Here is a 24,669-nt window from a genome sequence, read left to right on the forward strand (position 1 = left end):
TAACAAACTAAACACTATCTTACCAATACCATTCTACCATAGTTCCAGATTTTTCTGCTCACAAAATATTAGGGTGTGTTTAGTTCACACTAAAATTGGAAGTTTGGTTGAAATTAGAACGACGTGATGAAAAAGTTGGAAGTTTGTGTGTATATGAAAGTTTTAATGTGATGTAAAAGTTGATAGTTTGAAGAAAAAATTTGTAACTAAACAAGGCCTTAGTACCAAAATTTGGTAATAAGGTTGAAATTGACAACAAAAGTAAACACGCCCGTAGTTTGAAGTCGTAGGGCCTGTTCACTTTGATGCCATTTTTAACCTTACCAAGTTTTAGTAAAGTTGCCAAAAAAAGTAGATACATTTAGTTTGCTGTCAAATTTTGGTAACTATATAAGAAATCCTGCCAAAATTTTGGCAACTATACTAAAATTTTGACATGTCAAAATTTAGTAAAGTTTTGTTTTGACATCAAAGTGAACAGACCTAAAGAAAAGAACCTGCCCTAATAAGCAATTTTTTCTCCTTCTTTTGGTATGACTATCGAACGGATGGCCGCAAAAACTCCCCGTTGCGGTCAGGAATCCGCATATATGTCGCCGCCGTCGGTTGGACCCCCCCCGACAACGCCTCCACCGGTAGGAGCCGCGTCCTCCGCGCGCGAGCGCGAGTTATCCTCACCACCCACCGCTCGTCGCCTCCACTCCGATCGCCGCCGCGCGGCAGGGGAGGGGGGGAGGGTATCCTCACCGCCGGTGCCCTCACCGCGGCGACCCTTCAAAATCCCCCAGGACGCCGGGAGGGGATCGGCTCCGACTCCGTCCGAGCACGCGCCACCGCCACCGCCACCGCCATTGTGGGCCCTCGATCCCGGGGCGGCGCGCGATGTGGCGTCACGCGGCGCGGCGGTCGTCGGCGCAGATCCGGCGGAGCGGGGTCATGTCGTCGTCGTCGTCGCCGGCGGCCCCCGCTGCCGCGGCCGGCGCCGCGGTGCCCGGCCCCTGCATCGTCCACAAGCGCGGCACCGACATCCTCCACGACCCATGGTTCAACAAGGTACCCGATCTCGCGATCTGCATGCCTCGCTCTCGCGCGCTGGGGCTCTCACGATTTCGTTTCTGGCACACCGCAGGACACGGCGTTCCCCATGACGGAGCGGGATCGCCTTGGCCTCCGCGGCCTCCTCCCGCCGCGGGTCATGTCGTTCGAGCAGCAGTACGACCGCTTCAGTGAGTCTACCCCGTCCACTTCGCCGAATTTTCGCCCGCGAGATCACCTGATATCTGCTGCTTTGCCTAATGTGGCGTGTGATGCGCTTGCCGCTTGCTGTGTTGCAGTAAACTCGTTCAGGTCGCTGGAGCACAACACCCGGGGAGAGCCCGACACCATCGTCGCGCTGGCCAAGTGGAGGATCCTCAACAGGCTGCACGACCGGAACGAGACGCTGTACTACAGAGTGAGCGCGCTCTCTCGATGTTGCAGTGGCGATGGTTGATTCATGAGCTCAAGGTGTTTGCGTGTTTGATTGTCTGATGCGGTGGTGTTCGTCTGTTTTTGCCAGGTTCTAATTGACAATATCAAGGATTTCGCGCCGATAATATACACTCCGACTGTTGGGTTGGTCTGCGAGAATTACAGTGGCTTGTTCAGGCGCCCCCGTGGGATGTATTTCAGCGCCAAGGATAAGGGGGAGATGATGTCGATGATTTACAACTGGCCAGCCGAGAAGGTACACCTGAGTACTTGACTGTTATAGAATAACAATTTATTTGGACACCGATGTTCTTACTAGTATATCAAAGAAAGAGATTGGTCAAGATCGAAATTCAATCAATGAGATATGAAATCAAACAAATGTGTGCTGATTACTGTGCAAATGCTTGCGATTTTCCAGAGATAGGCTGCATACTGAATGCTAATAGGCAATTGTACAATAATCTACGCTTAAACCAATAGTCAGCTTTCATCCATGTCGTACACCATTTTATGCTTGTTGCTATATAAATATTTCTACAAACCATTGAAACTTCATGCAGCATAATTGGTTCCATTTCTGCTTGTGTTGAACCTCTGCATCTGATTGGCCGTTGCTTATTTCAGGTTGACATGATAGTTGTGACTGATGGGAGCCGTATTCTAGGTCTAGGTGATCTTGGAGTTCAGGGCATAGGTATACCTATCGGTAAACTTGATGTTTATGTTGCCGCTGCTGGTATCAATCCACAAAAGGTTTGTAATATACTCTTCCCATCTGGCACAGTAAGAGAAATGACCACGAAGAAATATGTTTCCACACATTGTTCCAACAAGACATAACAGCCAAGAGAAATGACCATGAAGAAATATGTTTCCATACATTTTTCCAACAAGACATAACAGCCAGTAGCACAGAAAAAAAATCAATAATATACTGTTATTTTTCATTTATCCTTTTCTCAACCTTTTCCCACTTCTGGTATGTAGGTTCTTCCAATTATGCTTGACGTTGGAACAAATAACACAAAGCTTCTAGAAGACAAGCTATGTGCGTAAGATACATCACACAACTTCTCAAACTCTTTCACTACTTTGGAGTAAATTCCTGTATCATAACTTAACTTACCAAGTATTTCCTTAGATTTAGGACTGAGGCAACCTAGGCTGGAAGGAGAAGAATACTTGTCTGTTGTAGATGAATTCATGGAAGCTGTTCATGCACGTTGGCCGAAAGCAGTTGTGCAGGTTCGTGCACTTTCTGGTAATGTTTTGTTACCTAACCAAGTGATGCACCATTACTGAAGTTGTAAAGTTACAGTTTGAAGACTTCCAAATGAAATGGGCCTTTGAAACTCTTCAGAGGTATCGGAACCGATTTTGTATGTTCAATGATGACGTGCAGGTATTTTGATTGCCTGACTAGCTATTCTGTGTCTTTTAGCATGGATTATTGCCTTCCCAACTTCATATTATTGTTTGTTGCGCTTGTCATATCCAATAGGGGACAGCAGGAGTTGCTCTAGCTGGCCTACTTGGAGCTGTGAGAGCACAAGGTCGACCCCTCTCTGATTTTACTAAGCAGAAGATAGTTGTGGTGGGAGCTGGAAGGTATATGATATGTTTGATATGCTTGCATTTTTCTATCAGTTTATTTCATACAAGGTATTTCTTGTCAAAAGTCTGTTTCCTCCGTTCTAATTCCTCTTTAGAATCCAGTGCTGGGATAGGTGTGCTTAATATGGCTAAACAGGCGATGCTAAGGATGCCAGGGATAAACAGGAGCGGGGAAGGGCATAATCAATTCTGGGTTCTGGACAAAGATGTAAGCTATTTTATGCAAGAAAATATCAACTTCTCTTTTCCAATATATATCTTCTGCCATACATGTGTTCAATTGCAATTCTGGGGCAAGCTTTATAAAGTCCTGTTTTTACATGAATAATAGGTTTGCTTCTTATTTTCCACTGTTATGCTGTACCATGCAGGGACTTATTACCAAATCCAGAAAGGGCCTGGATCCTGCAGTTGCTCGCTATGCCAGAGGTTTTGGTCCTGAAGAGGTGCAAGATCTCCATGAGGGGGCTAGTCTTGTTGAAGTGGTATAAAAATAATTCTAGGATTGTTTTTTTCCCCTCAGCTGCTGGAGCTAAAATATTTTATTGTAACAGAAGATTTTCCAGTGCTTCTGTGCTTGTGCTTGAACTAATTCAGCTTTATACTGATCATCAGGTCAGGAAAGTGAAGCCTCATGTGCTTTTAGGACTTTCTGGAGTTGGGGGCATATTTAATGAGGAGGTAAGAATCAACAATTCCTAACATGTTGATTTCATAATTTTACCCCAAAAAAAAGTTGAAGAATGGTCCTCACTTATAAATATGACTAGTCAGACTAGGGACTTTTCAGTGCAGTAAATAATCCATCTAAAAAAAGTGGCTCCCATATTAGTTCCCCGCAACTTCTAGATGTATTTCACAGTACCAGTAATATTTATATGTTCAATATAGCAATAGCCAGTACACCCTTTCAAATCTGATGCTAGTGATTGGTAGCACATTGAGTTAGAATATTTTCTCCAACCTTATAAAGGATTTTGTGAGGTTTACATTAATGGGCCATTTCTATACTGTTTTAGTTTGCTTCATTATGATTTGTGAGTAAACCATGGTTACAAGAGCATCAAATATGTATTTGTGTTGTTAGGTTTCAAAAGTTCTCTCCTTTGCAAATGTAATAATATTAAGCCGGCTTGTTGCGAAGTGCTAAATCATGATCCTAGTGGATTTCATCTGTTAGGGTATACTCATATGTTCTCTCTTATAAATTTCAACATTGGAGTCTTAACTTTATCTTTGTACCTCTGCAGGTTCTCAAGGCTATGAAAGAATCCGATTCCCCTCGTCCTGCAATTTTTGCAATGTCCAACCCAACTACTAAAGGTTCCTCACCTCACCCATTAATATTTACTTCTAGGATACCCAAACATAAATGCCTGATATTTATATTTTTCTTATTACAGCCGAATGTACTCCTGAAGATGTATTCAAATATGTTGGAGACAATGCAGTATTTGCCAGTGGAAGCCCTTTCAGTAATGTCACTTTAGGTATGCCCTATTTAACATTCTCTATATCATTTCATTTTGCTAGCACTTTTGCATAAGACCACTTATTTTATAATGTGGTTGTCCCAGGCAATGGTAGACAAGGGTACGCTAATCAAGCAAACAATATGTATCTGTTTCCTGGGTATGACAACTGTTATAGCTTACCTTGAAATGCTTGTTTTTTTTTCCTTTTTTATATGTTATTCTGATGGACGTTTCTGTATAATTCAGTATCGGTTTAGGAGCCCTTCTTTCAGGTGCTCGGCATATTACAGATGGCATGCTCCAATCAGCAGCTGAGTGGTAAGTTTTATTCTGTTGTTTGATCGGATCATATTTTCGCTTGTTGTCTTGTAGCTCTATTTCTTAAGATCTCAACTGCACTAACAAGTACAATTACTGATGTCCAGCATATTAGACAGTGTGACGTAAAAAGCTTACACGCTTCAGCCGTACTTTTTGACAAAGTAGTGTTTTCTCCACCTTAAATTGCACAATTTCTATAATTAATGTATCTTGGATGGTTTGTATGATTTGTTTTTTTTCCTGGTAAATTGAGGGTGTGTGTTCACGCCAAAATTGGAAGTTTGGTTGAAATTAGAACGATGTGATGGAAAAGTTAGAAGTTTGAAGAAAAAGTTTGGAACTAAACTCGGCTTGAGCTATGCATCTAATCTAGTGATTTCTGACGCAGCCTTGCGTCATACATCACAGACGATGAAATTCGAAAAGGCATCCTCTTTCCATCAATCTCAAGGTTAGCTCTTCCATCCAACCTGCGCCATTGCAGACTGATAGGCAGCATGATACCATAATCCAACCATTCCACTTTTGCTAATCAACATACCACCATGAAAAATGCAGTATCAGGCACATCACCGCACGTGTCGGCGCCGCAGTCGTCCGTGCCGCTGTTGATGAAGATCTGGCCGAGGGGCGTTGTGATGTAGACGCTAGGGACCTCAAGAGCATGACTGAGGTACTGCATCATACATAATTTCAAATCCCTGAAGTTGAATTTTTTGCCAGTTTGGCGTCTGAAATGTGTCATTTTACATGTGTGCACAGGCGGACACAGTCGACTTTGTGGCTCGGAAGATGTGGTACCCTATTTACAGCCCCCTCGTGAACGATAAGTGAAGCTCGATGAAGTGAAAAATCTGACGTTGCATGAACCAGATGTAGCACCTGAACAACTATCAGTCACATATTTGTTCAGACTTATTTTTTTTGTTGCTATTTTCATTTAGCTGCGCTACTGGAGGGTAATTCAGCAGATACCGATGCCCACGTCTATGGCTATGTTATCACGCCACGCCATTTTTTTGTTCTGTTTTGACAGCTTCCGTCATCAAACGTTGCTCAATTTCAAGATTAGTTGAGCTACATAAATTTACATCTCGTGCTTTACTACATTCTACTAATATATTTTTTTTGGATATTGATCTATCACTCTATCCCTGCATTGCCATTGTTTAACCCAGCAGCGCATTTGCAAAATGAGCATAAAAACCCACAGGTTGCAGTTGCTGAAGTGAGATGGCATTCTTTATCATAAAATGTTATATTAAGTTCATTCTAGGTCCCTTAATTTGTCGCTGAGTCCGAAATTCATCCCTTTAGTACAAAACCGGGTACAACACATACTTATAAAACCGTGTAAAGAAGGTCCCTCGGCAGTATTGTACTTGGTTTTGGCTGACGTGGCGCCTATGTGGCTCCGTTGACTAGGTATTCATTCCACGTGGCGTGGCGCTTACGTGGCAATTCAATCTAAAAAAATAAAAATCATGGGGCCCACATATCAGCTACACGCAAAATAATAATGAATGGTGGGACCCATTTGACCCCACATGTCATCCCTCTTCTCTCTATCTTCTCTCTCCGGAATCAGCTCCTCTGACTTCAGCCCTCACGACAGCAGAGAGCAGTCGAGGTCATCCAGCCGTCCACGTTTGATCGAACCGTCCGCCCAAAAAGCGCACGGCCGCGTCGTGAGTCTGGGCCAAGGCCGGCCCAACAAGCCTCGTCCTCCAGCGCCGTCTGTCTCGCTCCTATTCCTTTTTACCGCGAACAGATGCGTTTTGGCGGCCGTGCTCGCCTTTTTGGCGCCAAACGAGGCCACAGCGCCAGGCGATCATCTGAACCCTTCTCTTCCTTTTTTTTTCAGCACGGATTCCACCGTTGATCAAGCACAGGTGAAGTAATCTGGCCTCTTCTCTTCCTTTTTTTCAGCAAATTATTTGATTGTCTTCCACCTCCTCCATTAGACAGTGTTGGAATAATTCATCAAAGAAGCCTCCAGCAAAATCTGCATATTTGAGATGGAAGAAAACAGGTCTGTAAAGCTATGGTTGTTACTTTTTTCACCATGATCGGGTAGATTTTACTTGTTCGATGACCACCAAATCATTTTTTTTTTGTTCCTGTAGAGTGGGTGTGCTACCTAGTTTGTTACCTGAAGTTGGCATGGAATTCAATACTGTTGATGAGGCTTGGATGTTTTGGGTTAGCTATGGTGGTCAAAAAGGTTTCGAGGTTAGAAAAAGGTACTCAAACAAAAGGAAATCAGATGGAAAGGTTAGGTCATGCAGATATGTTTGTGCAAATGAGGGTCATAGAAAGGAGGATAAAAGGGATCATCTAACAAAGTGTCCAAGAGCTGAAACGAGAACCGATTGTCAAGTTCGCATGGGTGTTGTGCTAGATCAGGAGAAAGGGAATTATAAAGTGGCTGATCTAGTTTTGGAACACAATCACATCCTTCAATTGCCAGAAACCTCGCACTTGATGGTGTCTCAAAGGAAAATTTCAGAGTTACAAGGTTTTGAAATTGAGACAGCTGACGATGCGGGCATTGGGCCCAAAGCAGCACATCAGTTGGCTAGTATCCAAGTTGGTGGCTCACTTAATCTCAATTGCACTCTCCGTGACCACAAGAATTATTTACGGGGCAAACGCCAACGAGAGATGGTATATGGTCAAGCAGGAAGCATGCTCATGCATTTTCAAGATAAAATTGCTGAGAACCCGTCATTTCAATATGCATTGCAGATGGATAGTGAGGAGCAAATAGCAAACATATTCTGGGTTGATGCTAAAATGCTCACTGACTATGCATATTTTGGTGATGTTGTCAGTTTTGACACTACTTTTGGAACAAACAAGGAAAGTAGGCCTTTTGGTGTATTTGTTGGGTTCAATCAGTTTAGGGAAACAATGGTTTTTGGTGCTGTTCTACTGTATGATGAGACATATGAGTCCTTCAAGTGGTTATTTGAGACCTTCCTAAAAGCACATAATGGCAAGCAACCTAAAACAATCTATACTGATCAGGATTCTGCAATGGGAAAAGCAATTAAGAAAGTGTTTTTAGAATCATGGCATGGTTTGTGCACTTTCCATATCATGCAGAATGCTGTTAAACATGTAGCTGAACTCGAGGATGAAGAATCCAGTAATTCTCCCAAACAGACTGCCGAAGATAACGAGGAAGAACGAAGTATTCTCGCAGATTTTAGTGCATGTATGTTTGAGTACGAAGATGAGGAAACATTTGAACAAGCATTTAGCACCATAAGGGCAAAGGCGAGCAAGCAAAGTTGGTTGGATAGTATATACAAGGTGAAAGAAAAATGGGCTGAATGTTACATGAAGGATGTGTTCACATTAGGTATGAGAAGTACACAGTTAAGTGAGAGTGTAAATAGTGAACTCAAGAGGCATTTCAAATCTGATTTTGATATCATTCGATTTCTTCAGCATTTTGAAAGGGTGGTGGAAGATAAAAGAGAAAATGAGCTAAATGCTGAATTTGAATCAAGGAAGAAAATACCCAGAATAAAAATGAGGACACCTATGCTAATCCAAGCTAGCAAGCTATACACACCAATCATATTCGAAGCTTTTCAAGCTGAATATGAAAGATCCATGGTAGCATGCACCACGGCATTGGAAGGCAACAATTGCTATCTTGTGGCAATTGGCAGTCTAGATGAAAATTGTACCTATGGTAGCATGCACCACGGCATTGGAAGGCAACAATTGCTATCTTGTGGCAATTGGCAGTCTAGATGAAAATTGTACCTTTGAGAAGGAGTACAAAGTTGTTGGTGATCCTTTAGAGCAAACTAGTACATGCGGCTGTGGGATGTTCAGTAGAACTGGAATATTGTGTGCACATGCTTTAAAAGTCCTTGATTTGATGAATATAAAATCTCTCCCATCACAATATGTACTGAAGCGATGGACACGTGGAGCACATAGTGGGACAGTACAAGATAACCATGGACGAAGTATTATAGAGAACCCAAGATTAAATGAGATGCTTCGCTACAAAGATATGACCCGCAAATTTCTCAATTTGGCACTTCGAGCTGCCAGCCATCCAGGGTCTACCTTGTTAGTAAACAACGCACTTGATATCCTTAGCAAGCAAGTTGAAGAAGAAATCAATGGATTTACTGATACCATAGCTCTAGGTCCCACTGATATTACTCCTCCAAGTGACTTGGTGAGTACAGCTCGCCTAAAGAAAAAGGAGGTGGAAACAAAAACCTCAAAGCGCAAAAAAAATTGGCTTGATAAGCTGCACAAGTCCACAAAGAATGGAAGTAACAAGGGAGGTAAGAGAAAGAAAAAAGGTTCAAAGGTATGTGAACATGTTCAGTATTCAAAGTATATTTGTTTCTCTTTCACTGTTCAATGGGAACATGCTCAGTTTTATTTCTTTTATTTGAAGGAACAAAAGACTGCAAAGACGGGAGGCAAGAAAAAGGGAAAAGAAGCATCAGTACATGACAATCCAGCAGGGCAAAATATATATCCTAGTACCTCTTTGCCCATGGAAGAAATGTCTGAACCATACATGGCCATCAACACCTTCTCTCAACTATTGACGGTAATATTTCGAAGCTATGATCAATTAGTATTAACATCGACAGAGTTTAAATTTTCTTTAATTTTTCAGGGAGCAACCGTCGATGATCTTGATGTTGAATTCTAGCAATGGAGTTTGGTTTTGGTGAATAGGCTTTTGGTCTCTGCGGGCTGCGGCACCTGCCGAGATTGTTCTTTTGGCACGCTTGATGAACAGCTTGATCTTTTGGGCAAGGTGAGCATTTATGCATCCATTGGTTGTACCTCCCTTGTTTGTTACTGAACATGTGCAGATGCCCCCATTCACCACTGCCAACAGGTGCTGAACGCAGGGGATGACATGATTGGTGTTGAGCACTTGGAAGAGGATTCTGATGGCAAGGCTCTTCTGAAAGGACGACGCTATGCCGGATCAATGAACACCTTCAGTCTTTTTTATTAACTGAATGCACACGCCTGTGGTTAGTGTGTACAGTTTAGTATGTCATATACACTTGGTACTGGACAGCAGATAGCAAGCATTTTGGGGGACAAAAACTGTTGGTTCTCTTGAACAGGCCATATGCCCAGAATTGGAACATAATTTCATTGCAGTGATAAGTTACAAATGGCCATTTCATCATTTTGTTGGACAAGCCATTCTCACTACAAACAATTTACAGAGTTTTTTTGCTTTCTATACAAATTACAGAACACATGCAACCCCATTTTTCAGAACAAGTGGTCTGCTGCCTGTGTAAAGAACAATCTATCATTCTAATAACTGCACATTCAGTATCTCCAGAATGCCATTCGGTTTGACATACAACAAAGCAACACTCCTGGACGCAGCATTAAGGAGCTGAAGAGGAGGCCGCTGTGTTCCTCCACTCGCTCGCTGCTGAGAGACGGCGAGGAGGAGTTCCTCCTCTCCCTGACTGCCGAGGAGGCCGCTATGTTCCTCCACTCGCTCCCCTCCTCCATTCGCCGCGCGCTGCCTGTCGCGGCGCATGGCCTGCTCGAGCTCGGCACGCGCACATCGAGCTCGTGGCACCGGTGCGCCGTGGCCGCGACCAAGCGCTGCATCGTGCACACCTTCCGGTCCCCATCTCCTCAGCTGAGTACCGCAGCCCGACGGTGAGAGCGAGGGCGGCGAGGAGGACGAGCACGACGGCGAGAGCGAGGGCGGCGCGGGGGACAAGAATGACGGCGATGGCGGCGGCCAGACGAGGAGTACGAGCACGGCTGGGCGATGGCGGCGGCCAAACGGGGACGGGGCTTGTTGGGCCGGCCTTGGCCCAGACTCATGACGCGGCCGTGCGCTTTTTGGGCGGACGGTTCGATCGAACGTGGACGGCTGGATGACCTCGACTGCTCTCTGCCGTCGTGAGGGCTGAAGTCAGAGGAGCTGATTCCCTCTCTCCCACCTGGGCAGAGCAAGGTTGACTGGTTGAGCGGGGTGGAGGCGACAGGCGGGGCGGAGCTGGACGGGCGGTGGCCGGAGCAGGCCAGTGGAGCTAAGCGGCGGTGGCCGGAGCAGGGGCAAGGGGCCACGGCACCGCGATGCCGAGGGGTGACTGGCGGAGAGAGGGGCGGCGGGTGGAGCAGTGGAGAGTGGCGGCGAGCTCCTGGGAGATGGCGACGGGATGAGGCCGAGAGGACGCCAACGGCGAGGTGGAGCACGCACCTCAAGAAGCGGGTGTCGCCGGAGCAGAAGAAGGGTGGGGGCAAGAGCAAGAAGAAGATGACCTGGACCGACGTGCTCGTCCCGTCCCCCTCGCCATCGTCATCCTCCACCGCGACGACCAACTGCTCCAGGCTCCAGCGGCGACTCGGCCGATGCGCAGAGCAACACAAGCAAGGAGGAGGAGGCGGACAAGATCGAGATCCCCATGCTCGACCCCTGTAGCTTGTCATCACGGACGCAACCACTGCTGCCGTTACGGCCATGGCGCCGCCTATCAGCGCCAGAACTTGGTATTTCCCTGAAGAATCTCGCATATTGTTTGCTGCTACTGCTACCAGGGTGGCGGCGAGCGGTGCCAAGCAAGACGGCAGCGACCGAGATGGCTTGCGATGAAGTTGAGTAACCAGTACAGTATCAAGCATTCAAGCTCTACCGCTTTTGCTCAAGCTAAAATCATCGCATCTACAAAGAATCAAGAATTAATTGGCCAGTATCAAGAATAATGACGCGGGCTGTCGTCCTCGTGAGCGGCCTCCTCTCCATCATCTTTAGCGCCCAGCGCCGCCCCGCCAGCCCCTGGGCAGCCCACCGCCGCTCGTGGTTCCGGTTGCGCTCCACCTCCCGAAGCACTTCCTCGTCCTGTTCGCAATCCAGGACCGCGAAGTTGCGTGACGGGCTGACGGCGACGACATGTCGCCTGTGCGTGACAGTGCTGGTCGCCGACAGGTACACGCCGCTGTTCGCCGACGTGCTGTGGTGGGAGGCGTTCTTGGTGGCGGTCGCCGACGTGTCCAGACTGAGGGAGTCGCCGGCGCCGGAGGTGGAGCGCCTCCGCGACGGCGTGCGGCTGGTGAAGAGAGGGGAGAGGAAAGAAGGCAGGCGAAGCTGACAGGTGGGGCCCAGGGCCCCACCATTATTATTTTTTTTGTGTTTAGCTGACATGTGGGGCCACTGTTTTTATTATTTTTCTGGGATAGAATTGCCACATAACGGCCACGTCAAATGCCACGTGGGACGAAGACCAAATCAAACCAGCCACGTTGGCGCTACGTCAGCCAAAACCGCCTTCTAAACCGCCAAGGGACCTCGTTTGCACCGGTTTTGATAGCTCAGGGACCGATTGTATCTGGTTTTTGGGTTGAAGGATGAAAATCGGATTCGGTGTAAAGTTAAGGGACCTAAAATGAACTTATTCCTAAAATGTTCACAAGCCAACTGCAACAAAGAACATCATCATCCCACACCAGAAAGGAAAAGCCCTTGCATTCCATTTCACCAACGAGACTTGACTGAACAATGCCACTACAAGCAATAGCAAAAGCTAACTCTACGATGCTTCATCTGCCAATCATGCATGCCATCTTGTAGGAACCTTGGAGTCGCTCTCTCCGGTGTTTCGGCGCGCACAGCACGCGACGAAGTAGACGAAAGACTAGTCGCAAACAAAAGCCAAGAGAAAAGAAAAGGTTGAGAAAAAATTAATGTCAAAAATAACACAAGATGGATTGGAAAATCTACCATTTATATGGTGAAAAAATGAGACATTATATGTGTTGTATTTGATGCTGTGGCTTACCAAGATGACAAACAGTATGACGTTAAAGATGGCTACCACCCTCCACTCTGTTTTCATGTATTGAGCAACCCCAGCTCTAGAATCAAACAATTCATATAAGCATTGGTTTCTTAAAATGGCTTTGATGTTTCCAAAATTCCAAGCTGGGAATTGGCAACCAGGGAGCTTACTTGCAAGAATCACAATCATAGCACAGAACAGAGCGTGCGTTTTTGTACAGTTTGCAGTCGACATTCGTGCTGACTGGATGATAGCTCAAATCAAAGTAGGAAGCGTTTACAGCTGGGTACCCGCACCTGACAATGTTCAGAGAAATTTGATAATTATGGCAAAATCCTGATGATGAACAGTTGCAAGTTTGCAATATACTGTGAGATGTTTAAAATGCGTACTCTGCCGGTGGACGGCAGCAACCAGACTCCATAGGAGTAAGATCTGCAAGCTTGTATTGTTTCAGAGTCTGCAGGGAGTAGAAGAGTACAGGTAAGATTGACATGGCAGAAATTGATGGAAATGGAGAAACTTTCGACTTTATAGTGAGCACATCAGTAGTAACTAGTAAGAATATGTGAGGAAGAGGGGGGACCTTGTATCTTCTTGACAAGCCATTACAATCATCTGATTTCACAAGACAGCTTCTCAGGTGAGTCCATTTTTCAGTGTCATTCAGCTGAGTATGAGAAAATGAACAAAATATTTAGAATATAAAACGTACTACTGCATGATAGGAAAATGAACAACTGAATTTTCCTGAGACAAAAATAGGACATGCCTGTTTGATAAACCAAGAGCTATAATCCTGCAGACGATACTCTTTGTATCTGCATAAACATGAGAAACGATTTACGACTTGTGTGGTGACATAAGCATGCTGCAGCAAAACTGTTTTTGACACCATTAAGTGTGCTTGCAAAGAATGATTAAACAAAACAGCATGTAAGATTCTTTGTGTTCTTCAGATATTGCAAGTGTTAGTTAATTTAGGATTGGAATTCTTTGTGCAAGTACTACTAACTGTCACATACCTCACCCCAGAGACAGAATGGCCAGTTCCGGTATTTGTGATAATAAACCTGCAACAGTACATGCCAGTATCTTTTTTCAGACAAAGAGTGCATGCCAATATAAGGTTATAAAAATGCAACCACTAGAAGAAGCTACCAAGTCCATTGATAATTAATCCCTAAATGGTGCGGTAGAATTCAATTCTATCACCTAATTGATGTACAAACCAGCAAATTTTAAATAAAAAGGTACTCCATGATTGTAACCAGGTTGGACTGAAAAAGGCCTTCTGCATCAAATGTGTTAACAAACTGAACTTACGCAAGCACTGTGAACACCATGATTGCCACCAAAACCACGAACAGCATTACCAGATACTAGACACCCACATGTCAAGGTAACAGCTAACTCCAAAAGTACAAGAAAAATAAAATAAAAAAATCATATGCATCAATTTCTTCAGAAATAAAAGGATACTGTCCATAGCAAGCAAGCAATTTTCTTCCAAGCACCAAGAAACCCCACGAGCGATCTGCAACATCAACACTGAGCCGGGTTAAGACGGCGCAAATCACCATGGTTCATCAGATTAACATCATGGGGACACACTTGGATTCTTACATGAGGAAAATTACTCCTCCAAGACCCATGACAGGGATCGTCAAGGACCGCCTGCATTCGTCGTTGTGGGTGCTCATCCAGAACCCGAACCCCACCACCAGTAGTGCCAGTATCTGCCAACCAAGAAGAGAATTTAAGAGTGTCATAAAATGCATTGATGCTGAAAGATGCAATGTTTCTTTCCGTATGGTCGTGGAGTATTTTGTGGAGCCTGGATATGTGCCAACATTAAACTGGAAACTGAGTGCTACTAGTATCCAAAAGAAGTGAAATTGATTAATTGAGAGTAGCCACTAAATGAAAGAAGAAGAAATTAGGAAGACAAGAAACTCAGAGCAAATGTGAAGGCAAAAAATGCAATAAAAGAATATTGTAATTTGGCATTTAGGAGAACCGAAAACTCAAAATCCATGTGTTGCATTGAATCAAACAGGCTGAATTCGGTGCAGGAAAGCTAAGCTTCACAAACAGAAACAGCCGAGGAACCCAACCAAACAACGAATCCTACAAATGCCGCGGCAGCAATATGAACTCATTTTCAGCAAATCAGCCGCCAGCCCAGAGAGGAAAGAAACCGTGAGGCGGCTCAAGCTCAACACAGCAAGCGGAGGAGGGGCAGCGAGCCGAAGGCAACTGAGCAGCAAGCGAGGAGTGGAAGGCGACTGACCATGGTGAAGAAGTTGATCCACCTGATGACGAAGGCGCTTGTGCTACTACCCATCCTCCTCCTCCTCCCAAACAATGGCGGCCCGCGGCCGCACACACTGGATCCTGGACAGACGAGATCTGCGGCCGCCTGCCGGCCACCGGAGACGAGCGGGACAGCGGCGGCGCCACCTGCCTCTCTCTCTCTCTCTCTCTCTCTGAAGCGTGGATTGATTCGCGAGCTTTTGGGTGGAGGAGAAGACAACGGCGGCAGTTAAGGTCGGCACGGGGGCAGAGGCGAGCGGACGACGACGAGGGGATGGAGAGGATGACGCGTGGGCCCGGGAGACTCGTGGGCCCACGGCGTCAGTGCCTCACCGTGGCGCCGGCTTCACGGAGGTGTGTGCTGGCGGCGAGCGTGAGTGACTGCGTGTGGTCCTATTCAATTTTGTTTTGTTGGGCTGGTTTGATTGTTTGAACGGTGGCCGCGGTTTGTATATGGAATGAAAACGGTCGGAGATTTTCATAAAAAGAGGATTACTAGAGCACGGGATTCTGATCCAACAGGATAACTTTATAAATCTAATCTTTCACTTTTAAAATTCTCCATGTTCGGACTTACAGACTCCTATGTTGTAAAAAAACAAAGCAGCGATACCCCTAGCTCTTTGCCCCCACCGGTCACAGCAACAACAGAGGAAGGAGGGAGATGTCAATGAGAGGAAGGGAGAAGAGAAGATGAGACAACGATAGGTGACTTGCCGGTCAGCCAGACGATGACAGCGTGCTCTTCTTGCTCACGCCTTGATCCGATACCTGATACCATAGGTATCAGACCCAATACCTAATACATAATACTATGCACCTCATACCTATGGGTAGTACTTGAGGTACCATACCCTAGTACTTGTCTGGTACCTGGGTACCAGGCATGACACCCAAGGTATCAGGTCCTGGAATCGACTCCTGGTACCTAAAGTATCGACTGTGATGTACTTGTACACAACATCGAGTAGTAGAAGTGATGGGCTGACAAGGAGCATGAAGAAACCCGAAGACCATCTTGTTGAAGTATCCACTTCATCAACTCCAAGGTCGCCATCTACTTCGAGACCAGCCACCTCCACCTTCCTGTTGATGCCCAGGATGTCGTCCCCCTTAGCCTCACTACCTTCCTTTCCTTCTGCTCACACATGACAACCCCCAACCTCACAGTCATAGCTGGCTCCCTCTTTGGCTATAACCCCCATGCCCTCGCCAATCTCCATTCTCTCACATGCTCTAAATCCAGTGTAGGAAGGGGGAAAAGAGGATAGGTGATGTCGTCGATGTTGGAGACAATGGTCAAGGAGTTGAGGAGAGGGAGGAGGAAGACGAAGCGTTGTTACTCGGTGGGGGAGAAAAATGGATCGGTGGGGGAAACAAATCTAGGAGAAACGTATATAGAAGATATGTAATGTTTACCCCTCTTTTATCTAGTGCCCTTGTGCCTCCAATGGGATTCCGTATATTAGTTTTTTTTTCATAATCATATCTTTTTTTCGAAAATAAAACTTAAAAGATGAAGTCGGAAACAAAAAAAACAGGAGATATCGTAAATAGACTGTACGAACGAAAACATGTCGGTATCGAGGAAGCTGACAATAAATCATACGTTTAACTTTGCATAATTATATAATACGATAAAATAAATTCAAGGTTATGCTATATAAATTATAAATTGTCTCTTTTTAACCTCATCCCAAGTTAGGGATTTTGGTTGAGAAGTTGATGGGTATCTAAACTACTGGTCAAATAAAGAAATAGACTATAAATATTACTTAGTGTATTTAGAAATATGGTAATTAAAAAGTTGAAAGTGGTAGGTATGCAGCAAAAATCATTTCCATTTTTGTTTTCGTCAGTAACCATTTCCACATTGCTCGTCAGGTAAAAATTGGAAACAGTCAATCGGGAATTTTCGTGCCCATTTTCACCCCTAGAAGTTGCCCTCTACCAACACAAAGCGACAAAACCATTTCCACATTGCTCGTCAGGTAAAAATTGGAAACAGTCAATCGGGAATTTTCGTGCCCATTTTCACCCCTAGAAGTTGCCCTCTACCAACACAAAGCGACAACGCACGAAGTGGCGCACAATGCTAAGTAGTTGCTCAACAATTATCGATAGGAAGAAGTTCACTTGAGATCCCTCATCTTGTCGTCGAGTTTCAAAATCATCCATGAACCAGAATACCAGATATGATATATACCAAATCTTACAAAACAGGGTCACATTAGGTCCCATGGCAGTATTGATGACGGTTTTAACCAATGTGGCGGCTGACTCAGGATGGAACCCATAAGTCAGTGGGCCAATCATAAAATTGTTTTCCCTTTCGTTATACTCCCTCAAAAATGCCATTTATATGAATGGTTGTTATGTTCATCAAAGTGTCATCATTGAAGGATCAAGTGTAGAGGACTGATCAGCTCTCATGCTGGTAGTGGACTAGTAGGACTTAACATCACTAACCAAAATGGTATTCAGATATACATACTGTAATGGCGGGATATACGGGGAAAAGTCAATTTTTAAGTCAAATGGAGAGACATTATATCTATTTTATATCTATTCATATGATCATGAAATTCTTTGTAAACAAAAACATATATCACTTGATATCTCGAATATGCAATACTGAATTCGATCTATATACAGGGTTTAACTTATTGTTTGGGATGGGTTATCACCTCCCGCGGTAAGGCGGTTACCGCGGTAACCGTGTGAATTCCATCTTCAAAAATTTGAATTCAAAATTTGTGCGGTTTCACAGTTTGGTCGTGGTAAGTGCACGGTTTACCGCGGTAACCGCGACATTAGCATGATAACCTTGACATGTATGGCAGAAAATGTGAAAAGAAAATGAAAAAAATGCTAAAAAAATGGAAAAACACTTAAATGCGTGTAGAAGTTGGGGATAATTAGAAAAATATATAGGATACTTGCAAACCTAACTTGTGGATATAAAATACAAAAATTCAGCATAAGCTTACCTTTTCTATATTATGGACTTCATAGCATGATAATTCAAGAGTACCGTAATACAAAGGAAGGCCCCCAACACTATGTTCTTTTTTCCATTCCCCATACCCTAAACTATTATCGGTTTTGCCCACAAATTTGATCCTCTATTACACTTGCACTTTCAACAAACTTCTTCACCATCTATCGTTAATACATCCATGATTTTTTTTCCATTTTTTTGGAATTTTTTAATTTGCTCAAAATCCACCAAGCACTACCGCTTACCCCCGCTGTAAGAGAAACCCTGTCTACATGTATCACAATAGAAACACAAAATATTTCGTTTATCTCAGTTCTAGGAAAAAAGGAACATGTGATATCTCGAATTTTCGGTAAGTAGGCAAAGTTAATGTCTATGTAACAGATTATATATTGCAGCTTGTAATAAGCTTGTAATGGGTCAAACAGAAGTAGGTGTAAAACATCACAAATAGCAAGGATACATATTACGAAACGAGGGTAAATTAAAGAAAGTTAACAGTCTACACCAAGGATAATAGAAATTGACACGAGGAATACAGTGAGGGAAATACTTCTACTAGTCCAATCCAAACATGAGAAGAAAAGGGAAAAAGGAAAGGAAAATTAAGGAACCACAGTGACGGTAACAGACTCAAGCAGCAGTATCCTAATATAACACAACCAAAACTGTCGCTAGCAAATGAATATAAAGCAAATATTGAGCAGATACAAGGAGCAAGAAAAAGGTTCAGTTTGGCCGCAGCCCTGGGTCTTCAAGCAGCGTCTTCAAGCAGCCAAAAATGCAAGTCCACAGTTAACATGATTAGTATCAGTGCCGACAGAAAACACTTCCTCACTAATGGAATATAAGCTTAGATGTGTCATCAAGGCACCAAATAAAACCCTGGGTATACAAAAGAACTTCAATTATTACCTGAAACAATATGTCATGTTGTTTGAAAGAGTGGCAGCTAAGAAATTCACTGCTTACCTGATGAGGTGCTATGTACATCTGATGTACTTGCCTAACAATAAGTAAATGATAAAAACACCGTTACAATGTTACATTGATCATTGACAATACACTGCCAGATCGATTTGTGGGGGTATCGTTTTTATTTCTGTCCCAAGTTCTTGCTCAATCCGATACCTATAAAGGAAGATGAACAGGTCAGAATCTTGGTACAAGAGTAAACAACAGGATCTACTCTGGCAAAGCATCCTTACAAGTTGAAACGGTCCTCATAAGTGATTAAGTTCACCGCCAAACCAAGGTGTCCAAATCTCCCTGAACGACCAACCTAAGGAAAAAATAATACAGAGCTTTTAGAAGTAACAAAATATAAAAAACCACCAGGTTTATTAGTTCAGACCACACAAAGCAGCAAAATGAAAGGGCACAGTGAACCAACCATTGAGCCAAATTAATAAAATATTAATGTTAATCAAGATCATGCAGGTAAACATAATCAAACACATGTTCCAAATGTTATATTACCTACAAGCAAGGTTGTCAATATCCCGATTCATATCCACCTTATGATACTACGATCCTACCAAGTCGAAACGATACCGATCCCACCAAATATCCTAAATTTCATAGTATCTCGATCTTACTATTCATTTCCACACGATCCTACGAAATCTTATGTAGTATCCCGATTCAATGATCCCTACAATCCTACAAAATATTATTTTAAAAAAGGTGGATATCAATAATGTGAATAAATATCTCAAGTTTATATGAAAACCAATTAGATTTATCAAAATCAATATTATATACTTTAATTTATACAACATATTACATATTTTATATAAAAATATGTATTTTCTAAAATCTGATAGTATCCTGATCCTATGGTACTACAAATAAAAAACGATCCTACCTAGTATCTCGATACTAAATACCTTGCCTACAAGTGTACATGAAGATCCAACTTACAGTAACAAAAGCAAACTGCACAATGGTAAATCACCATCACTCATGCAAGATGCAACCCTAGATTTGATTTTTGTGTTGAAGTTCTTATTTGTGAACAAGCAAAACCCATAAGTATAGCAAATCTGAATGAGAATTGGCATTCAAGCATTCAGCTTAGAACGATCAAGCATTCAACCCATATATATATTGATAGCTTTACATGATTACAGATTATAGGAAAATATTTTCTTTTGGAACGGGAGGAAACAACTTACCCTATGCAAGTATGTTTCAGAAGTCTTAGGGAAGTCAAAATTAATGACAACATTCACAGCTTGGATGTCAATTCCTCTTGTAAACAGATCTGCAAAGACATGTCACATTAATTAATCGTTTATATGTAATAAAAGAAGTCAACCTGATAGGTGCACACACAAAAGGAGATACACTTACCACACACATCAAGAATCATGGCTTGAAACAATTACAATACATCTAGATCCAAACATTATTTCAATAGTAGTACAAAAAAAAGTAGACATGGAAGGTCAAGTGAAAAAAAATGCTCTAGACATCATGCCAAACAAGTTATTTTCTAGTGCATTAACTATTAGTGGAACATTCGAACTACGAGCATTCTAGAGTCTAGACATAGCCTGGGGGGTACCTAGTCTTATGAGCACAGAACAGTGGGCATGCTTTGGCAGCTCATGTATCATGTGTAGTAAATTCCATGCTCCGGAAGCTACTTCTGAGCCTATTTTATGATGTAAGAGCATGCAAAAGCAGCAAAAGCCTTCGTGTAACTAATAAACTAGCCAAAGAATTCTGAAAATTATTTACTCAGAAATCAGAGGTCAAATCTCATGCTTGAGAAGTCAAAATACAACGATGGTACAATACATTATTCAACAAATAAGGATATCAGAAGATAACGTAAAACAAGATTTTTGTAACACAGCATATGCTACAGAACACTAGCTGAAATAGCAGAAAATATTCAAGGCAAAAGGTAGAGAACCTGTGCACACAAGGTTTCTGCAAGCACCATTGCGAAAATCATGAAACACTCGGTTTCGATGGTCTTGCAACATTTTTGCATGAATGTAGAAGCATGAATAGCCAAGCTCGGTGATTTTCTTAGCCAGTAGCTCAACTCTGTTAACAGAGTTACAGAATATAATGGACTGGTTTATTTGAAGCTGACCAAAACAAAGAAGGGAAATTATGTCAATTTATGCTTAAAGATGGACAAGACAGAAAAAATAGGATTTCTGGTGAGCTGTACCTTCGAGAAAAGTGTATTCAGACAGTGAACTTTCTGTCTTTCTTCCACGAAAGCATAGTATTGTGTAATTCCCTTTAGTGTTAGTTCATCCATGAGATTAATAACATAAGGCCTAGGTAGGTATTTCTCTTTGAAATCCTTAACGGTTACTGGAAAGGTTGCTGAAAACATCAATAGTTGACGATTAGCTGGAAGGAAATGGATGAGTTGCTCTATGGAAGGCTGAAACTCTGGAGCTAACAGTTTGTCTGCCTGCAGATCATAAAAAAATTGAAAAATTATAACATAGTTGTGATTGAAACATATATAAATTAACAAAAGCATGACCCTAATTGAGTGCTACTCATGATACCTCATCCATTACGAGCATTGAACAATCCTTCAGCACACAGATGCCCTTCCTAGTTAGATCTAGTATCCGACCAGGTGTCCCAACAAGTAAATGAACAGGTTGATACAAACGCATAATGTCATCCTTTAAGCTGGTTCCACCAGTACTAACCATAACTTGAATATTCAGATACTTCCCAAGCTCTTTACAAACTTGTGAGGTCTGCAGAGCTAGTTCCCGTGTTGGTACCAATATAACAACTGCAGATAAAATCCACAGATCCAACAGAGTCATAAACAGTATGTATTGTTTGTAAACATGAAAGACAAAAGATTCCTCACCAAAAGAAGGGAACGGCAATAGCTGGGGAACCAAAAGAGTAGGAAACGATAAATTAAATAAAAGGTGGGTATAAAACTAGCACCACAGAAACATTGCCCTTTTAAAAGTTTCATATAGCCAATTGAAATCTTACATTAATAGCTGGGGTAGCCAGCTTTACAAGGGAATCTCAAGAGAAAGCTCAGTGAGAATAGACACCCTGAAATACCAGCACCCCATAAAAAGGCAAAAGAAGTGATCAGCTAAGAAAATGCCTGTTGCATTGTTCATAATTTTTGTCTGTCAATACGGTAGATAATGCTAAAGAGCAAATAGTTTGCTAAGACACAATCATAAGTTCTCGTACAAAAGACTGTCAGACAATTTGCATGCCAATAATTCCCTCTAAGTATAGTATACAAAAAGTGCACTGAATTTTTGAAGTTCATATGGATCTAGCATACACAACTAAGATACTACCCATAATTAATGAATTTCTGAATTTGAGATGCATCAACATGAATGCCGGAAAGAACAGTGCAGTTTAAAATGTTGGGAGCAGCAATCAAGAAAATATTAATGTTATGGTTCCTTATAAATAAGAATACAAGAGTGAAGAGCTCACCTTGTATGGCATTTTTCTCTGGATCAATTTTTTCAAGTGCGGGAATGCAAAATGCGGCAGTCTTGCCAGTGCCGTTTTTAGCTCTTGCAAGAATATCGCTACCAGTCAGAGCTATTGGAATGCTTTCTTCCTGAATAGGTGATGGCCTTTCGAATCCTTTCTCATATATTCCCATTAGTAGTTCACGTTTCAAAAAGTAATCCTCAAACTCGTTGCCTTTCGTTGCAGTGACATCCTGCATAAAAACATATGTTGCAGAACACAGCATCAGCACCACATAACACTAGCAAATGGTTACCATTCAAATATTCCATCCAACATTTGCTCAAACCAACGAAGTAAATGATGATGTATAGTAGAAACAATACTACAAATACACAGCAGAATTTCACCTCTGTCCTATAACGTGTATCTGGAGCTGGCAAATTCAATTGTGCCTTCCAATCTTCAGAGCTGAAAGAGCCCAAAAAAAATAATGATCAATGAAGTTATTAAAGATGCCACAAGAATGACTTCGATGCAACATTTCCTATTTCAAACCCCACAGCAAGGAAATATAAAACACCCGAATAAATTAATAATGCAATAAAATGGCAAGATGGCGTGTTTTCTGGGTTCTGAAAAGAAAAAAAATGCAGGGGCAAGCAAGCAGGAGTCCTGCAAGCACAGAAGCTAGTGAAACATGAATATTACAAACAAGTAGAGACAAACCCTCTATTGCCATATAAATAGCTTAAACAGAACACTGTTAATAGCTGAATAATATGCGCACAATCCAAACCCCCCAAATTACATCCAATCCATGCGATCAACTCGTACGCCTCAATCTCGCCATCCTACACTCCCAAACGCAGTATACGCTCTGCTTTCTTCTAACAACAAAACACAAACCCTAGCAGCTGGCAGGCACCAAAGCAGCGTTACCGGAAAACCGCGTAAAAAATCCACATACCTCGAGTCGACGGCTTCCAGCTGCGCCGCCGTCCTCGCCGCGACCTCCCCGGACGCAGCCGCCGCCGTGGCCTGGTCCCGCCGCAGCCACTGCTGCTGCTGCGAGGAGCTGTTCCTCTGCGCGTGCTGCTGCTGCTGCTGATGCTGATGCAGCTGCTGCGCCTGGTGGTGGTAGTGCTGCTGCTGCGGCTGCGGCTGCGGACCCCGGCCGTAGTAGCCGTGGTTCCCGCCGCCGCCGCCGCCACCTCCTCCAAATCCGCCGCCGCCATTACCACGGCCGCCTCCTCCTCCGCCTCCGCCTCCGCCGCCGCCGCCGGAGGTGTAGCCGGGCGGGTAGCGCGCCCTGGGGTGGTGCATGGCGGGGATCTAGGGTTTGGGGGAGCGACGAGGCGGAGCGGAGAGAGATCTAGGGTTTCGCCGGTTTGGGTTTCCCCCCGCTTTGGGTGGTGCGGTGCGGGTGGCGTGGGCTTTGGAGGTGGATCAGGAGGAAGTCGGAATCGGGAGAGAGAGGGGCTGATATTTTTGAATGGGAGGGGTTGTGTTTGGCTTTGGCCTTCCTGGTTCTGGTACACGCCCTGCACGAGCGCACGTGTTACTCGCTTACTGTTCCCGAAAAAAAAATTTGGGTGTCACATTGGATATTTTTGTGTGAGAAGGGTTTTTCGGACACGAATCTACTACTCTACTATCTACTACTACTTAAAAAATAAGAGGTGCTTCCATCGTCCGTCAAAAAAACCGGGTGAAAAAAACCGGGCAGAAAAAACCAAGTTTGTCTGATAAAAAAACCGGACGAAAAAAAAAGTCCGATCCAAAAAAAAAGTGAAAAAAAAAAACCGGGCGAAAAAAACACCCGTCCCTGGCAAAAAAACACCCGATCCCTTAAAAAGGGAAAAAAAAAGTCCGAGAGACAAACCGTTTAATGAATAAAAAAAGCGAAAAAAAAAGAGTCCGATTCCCTGGAGAAAAAAAATCTGATTTCCCTGGAAGAGATCCGATCTGTATTGGATTGGAGAAAAGAAAAAAAACACTTCTCTAGGTGCTTCTGTCGTCCGTCAAAAAACGAGAGAAAAAAACCGAGCGAAAAAAAAAGAAAAGTCCGATAAAAAAACCTGGCGAAAAAAAACCGGGCGGAAAAAAAACAAATATGTCCGACAAAAAAAAAAGGAAAAAATACCGAAACGAATCCGACTACATCGACGCGGTAAAAAGAGTTTAAAAAAATAAAAAGAAAACT

The 24,669-nt window shown here is 43.3% G+C and overlaps 4 protein-coding genes across 6 annotated transcripts; 2 read left to right on the plus strand and 2 right to left on the minus strand.

Moving 5' to 3' along the window:
- The first annotated feature begins 805 nt into the window (after positions 1–805).
- LOC4349051 (NAD-dependent malic enzyme 59 kDa isoform, mitochondrial) lies at positions 806–6,026 on the plus strand. Of its 3 annotated transcripts, XR_010736924.1 has the most exons (20): positions 806–1,053; positions 1,130–1,226; positions 1,335–1,453; positions 1,559–1,726; positions 2,098–2,226; positions 2,461–2,521; positions 2,615–2,718; positions 2,792–2,875; positions 2,975–3,081; positions 3,190–3,295; positions 3,459–3,572; positions 3,703–3,768; positions 4,338–4,410; positions 4,491–4,577; positions 4,665–4,719; positions 4,809–4,880; positions 4,988–5,044; positions 5,137–5,334; positions 5,442–5,556; positions 5,646–6,026. XR_010736924.1 is itself a non-coding variant. In XM_015758970.3 (19 exons), the coding sequence occupies exons 1-19, from the start codon at positions 883–885 to the stop codon at positions 5,715–5,717; spliced, it is 1,863 nt and encodes a 620-aa protein (XP_015614456.1). In that variant the 5' UTR covers positions 806–882; the 3' UTR covers positions 5,718–6,026. The 3 variants fall into 3 exon arrangements, 1 of the variants encoding a protein (XP_015614456.1); XR_010736923.1 differs by having other exon boundaries at positions 4,988–5,334; XM_015758970.3 differs by lacking the exon at positions 4,988–5,044 and having other exon boundaries at positions 5,272–5,334.
- Positions 6,027–6,881: 855 nt separating this feature from the next.
- Positions 6,882–8,777, plus strand: LOC107278994 (protein FAR1-RELATED SEQUENCE 5-like). The gene has a single exon (XM_026020727.2). The coding sequence runs from the start codon at positions 6,975–6,977 to the stop codon at positions 8,652–8,654; it is 1,680 nt and encodes a 559-aa protein (XP_025876512.1). The 5' UTR covers positions 6,882–6,974; the 3' UTR covers positions 8,655–8,777.
- A 3,508-nt stretch (positions 8,778–12,285) lies between these two features.
- LOC4349052 (tetraspanin-10) lies at positions 12,286–15,215 on the minus strand. The gene is made up of 11 exons (XM_015757638.3): positions 14,991–15,215; positions 14,324–14,436; positions 14,180–14,234; positions 14,024–14,079; positions 13,723–13,770; positions 13,470–13,518; positions 13,284–13,367; positions 13,090–13,157; positions 12,868–12,993; positions 12,698–12,773; positions 12,286–12,553 (listed from the first exon to the last, which is right to left on the minus strand). The coding sequence occupies exons 1-11, from the start codon at positions 15,042–15,044 to the stop codon at positions 12,470–12,472; spliced, it is 813 nt and encodes a 270-aa protein (XP_015613124.1). The 5' UTR covers positions 15,045–15,215; the 3' UTR covers positions 12,286–12,469.
- Positions 15,216–18,382: 3,167 nt separating this feature from the next.
- Positions 18,383–23,950, minus strand: LOC4349053 (DEAD-box ATP-dependent RNA helicase 12-like). Its single transcript, NM_001404048.1, has 10 exons — positions 23,434–23,950; positions 22,874–22,934; positions 22,482–22,716; positions 21,557–21,795; positions 21,205–21,456; positions 20,938–21,118; positions 20,192–20,280; positions 19,223–19,296; positions 18,987–19,145; positions 18,383–18,899 (listed from the first exon to the last, which is right to left on the minus strand). Exons 1-9 carry the CDS (start codon positions 23,787–23,789, stop codon positions 19,067–19,069), a joined length of 1,566 nt encoding a protein of 521 aa, NP_001390977.1. The 5' UTR covers positions 23,790–23,950; the 3' UTR covers positions 18,383–18,899; positions 18,987–19,066.
- Between the last annotated feature and the right edge of the window lie 719 nt (positions 23,951–24,669).

This window comes from Oryza sativa, chromosome 10 (genome assembly GCF_034140825.1).
Source record: "Oryza sativa Japonica Group chromosome 10, ASM3414082v1".
Classification (NCBI taxonomy): Eukaryota; Viridiplantae; Streptophyta; class Magnoliopsida; order Poales; family Poaceae; genus Oryza; species Oryza sativa.

What these genes read in the sequence shown, in the direction of transcription:
- LOC4349051 (XM_015758970.3), top strand. Translation starts at nt 883, where the DNA reads ATGTGGCGTCACGCGGCGCGGCGGTCGTCGGCGCAGATCCGGCGGAGC. An exon ending in ACGACCCATGGTTCAACAAG is followed by an intron (nt 1,054 to 1,129) that starts GTACCCGATCTC and finishes GGCACACCGCAG; the next exon opens with GACACGGCGTTCCCCATGAC. An exon ending in GGCCGAAAGCAGTTGTGCAG is followed by an intron (nt 2,719 to 2,791) that starts GTTCGTGCACTT and finishes GTAAAGTTACAG; the next exon opens with TTTGAAGACTTCCAAATGAA.
- LOC107278994 (XM_026020727.2), top strand. Translation starts at nt 6,975, where the DNA reads ATGACCACCAAATCATTTTTTTTTTGTTCCTGTAGAGTGGGTGTGCTA.
- LOC4349052 (XM_015757638.3), bottom strand. Translation starts at nt 15,044, where the DNA reads ATGGGTAGTAGCACAAGCGCCTTCGTCATCAGGTGGATCAACTTCTTC. An exon ending in TTGCTTGCTTGCTATGGACA is followed by an intron (nt 14,080 to 14,179) that starts GTATCCTTTTAT and finishes GTGGGTGTCTAG; the next exon opens with TATCTGGTAATGCTGTTCGT. An exon ending in ATGGTGTTCACAGTGCTTGC is followed by an intron (nt 13,771 to 14,023) that starts GTAAGTTCAGTT and finishes GTACTGTTGCAG; the next exon opens with GTTTATTATCACAAATACCG.
- LOC4349053 (NM_001404048.1), bottom strand. Translation starts at nt 23,789, where the DNA reads ATGCACCACCCCAGGGCGCGCTACCCGCCCGGCTACACCTCCGGCGGC. An exon ending in AGAGAAAAATGCCATACAAG is followed by an intron (nt 21,796 to 22,481) that starts GTGAGCTCTTCA and finishes TTTTATCTGCAG; the next exon opens with TTGTTATATTGGTACCAACA. An exon ending in TGAATACACTTTTCTCGAAG is followed by an intron (nt 21,119 to 21,204) that starts GTACAGCTCACC and finishes TGTTTTGGTCAG; the next exon opens with CTTCAAATAAACCAGTCCAT.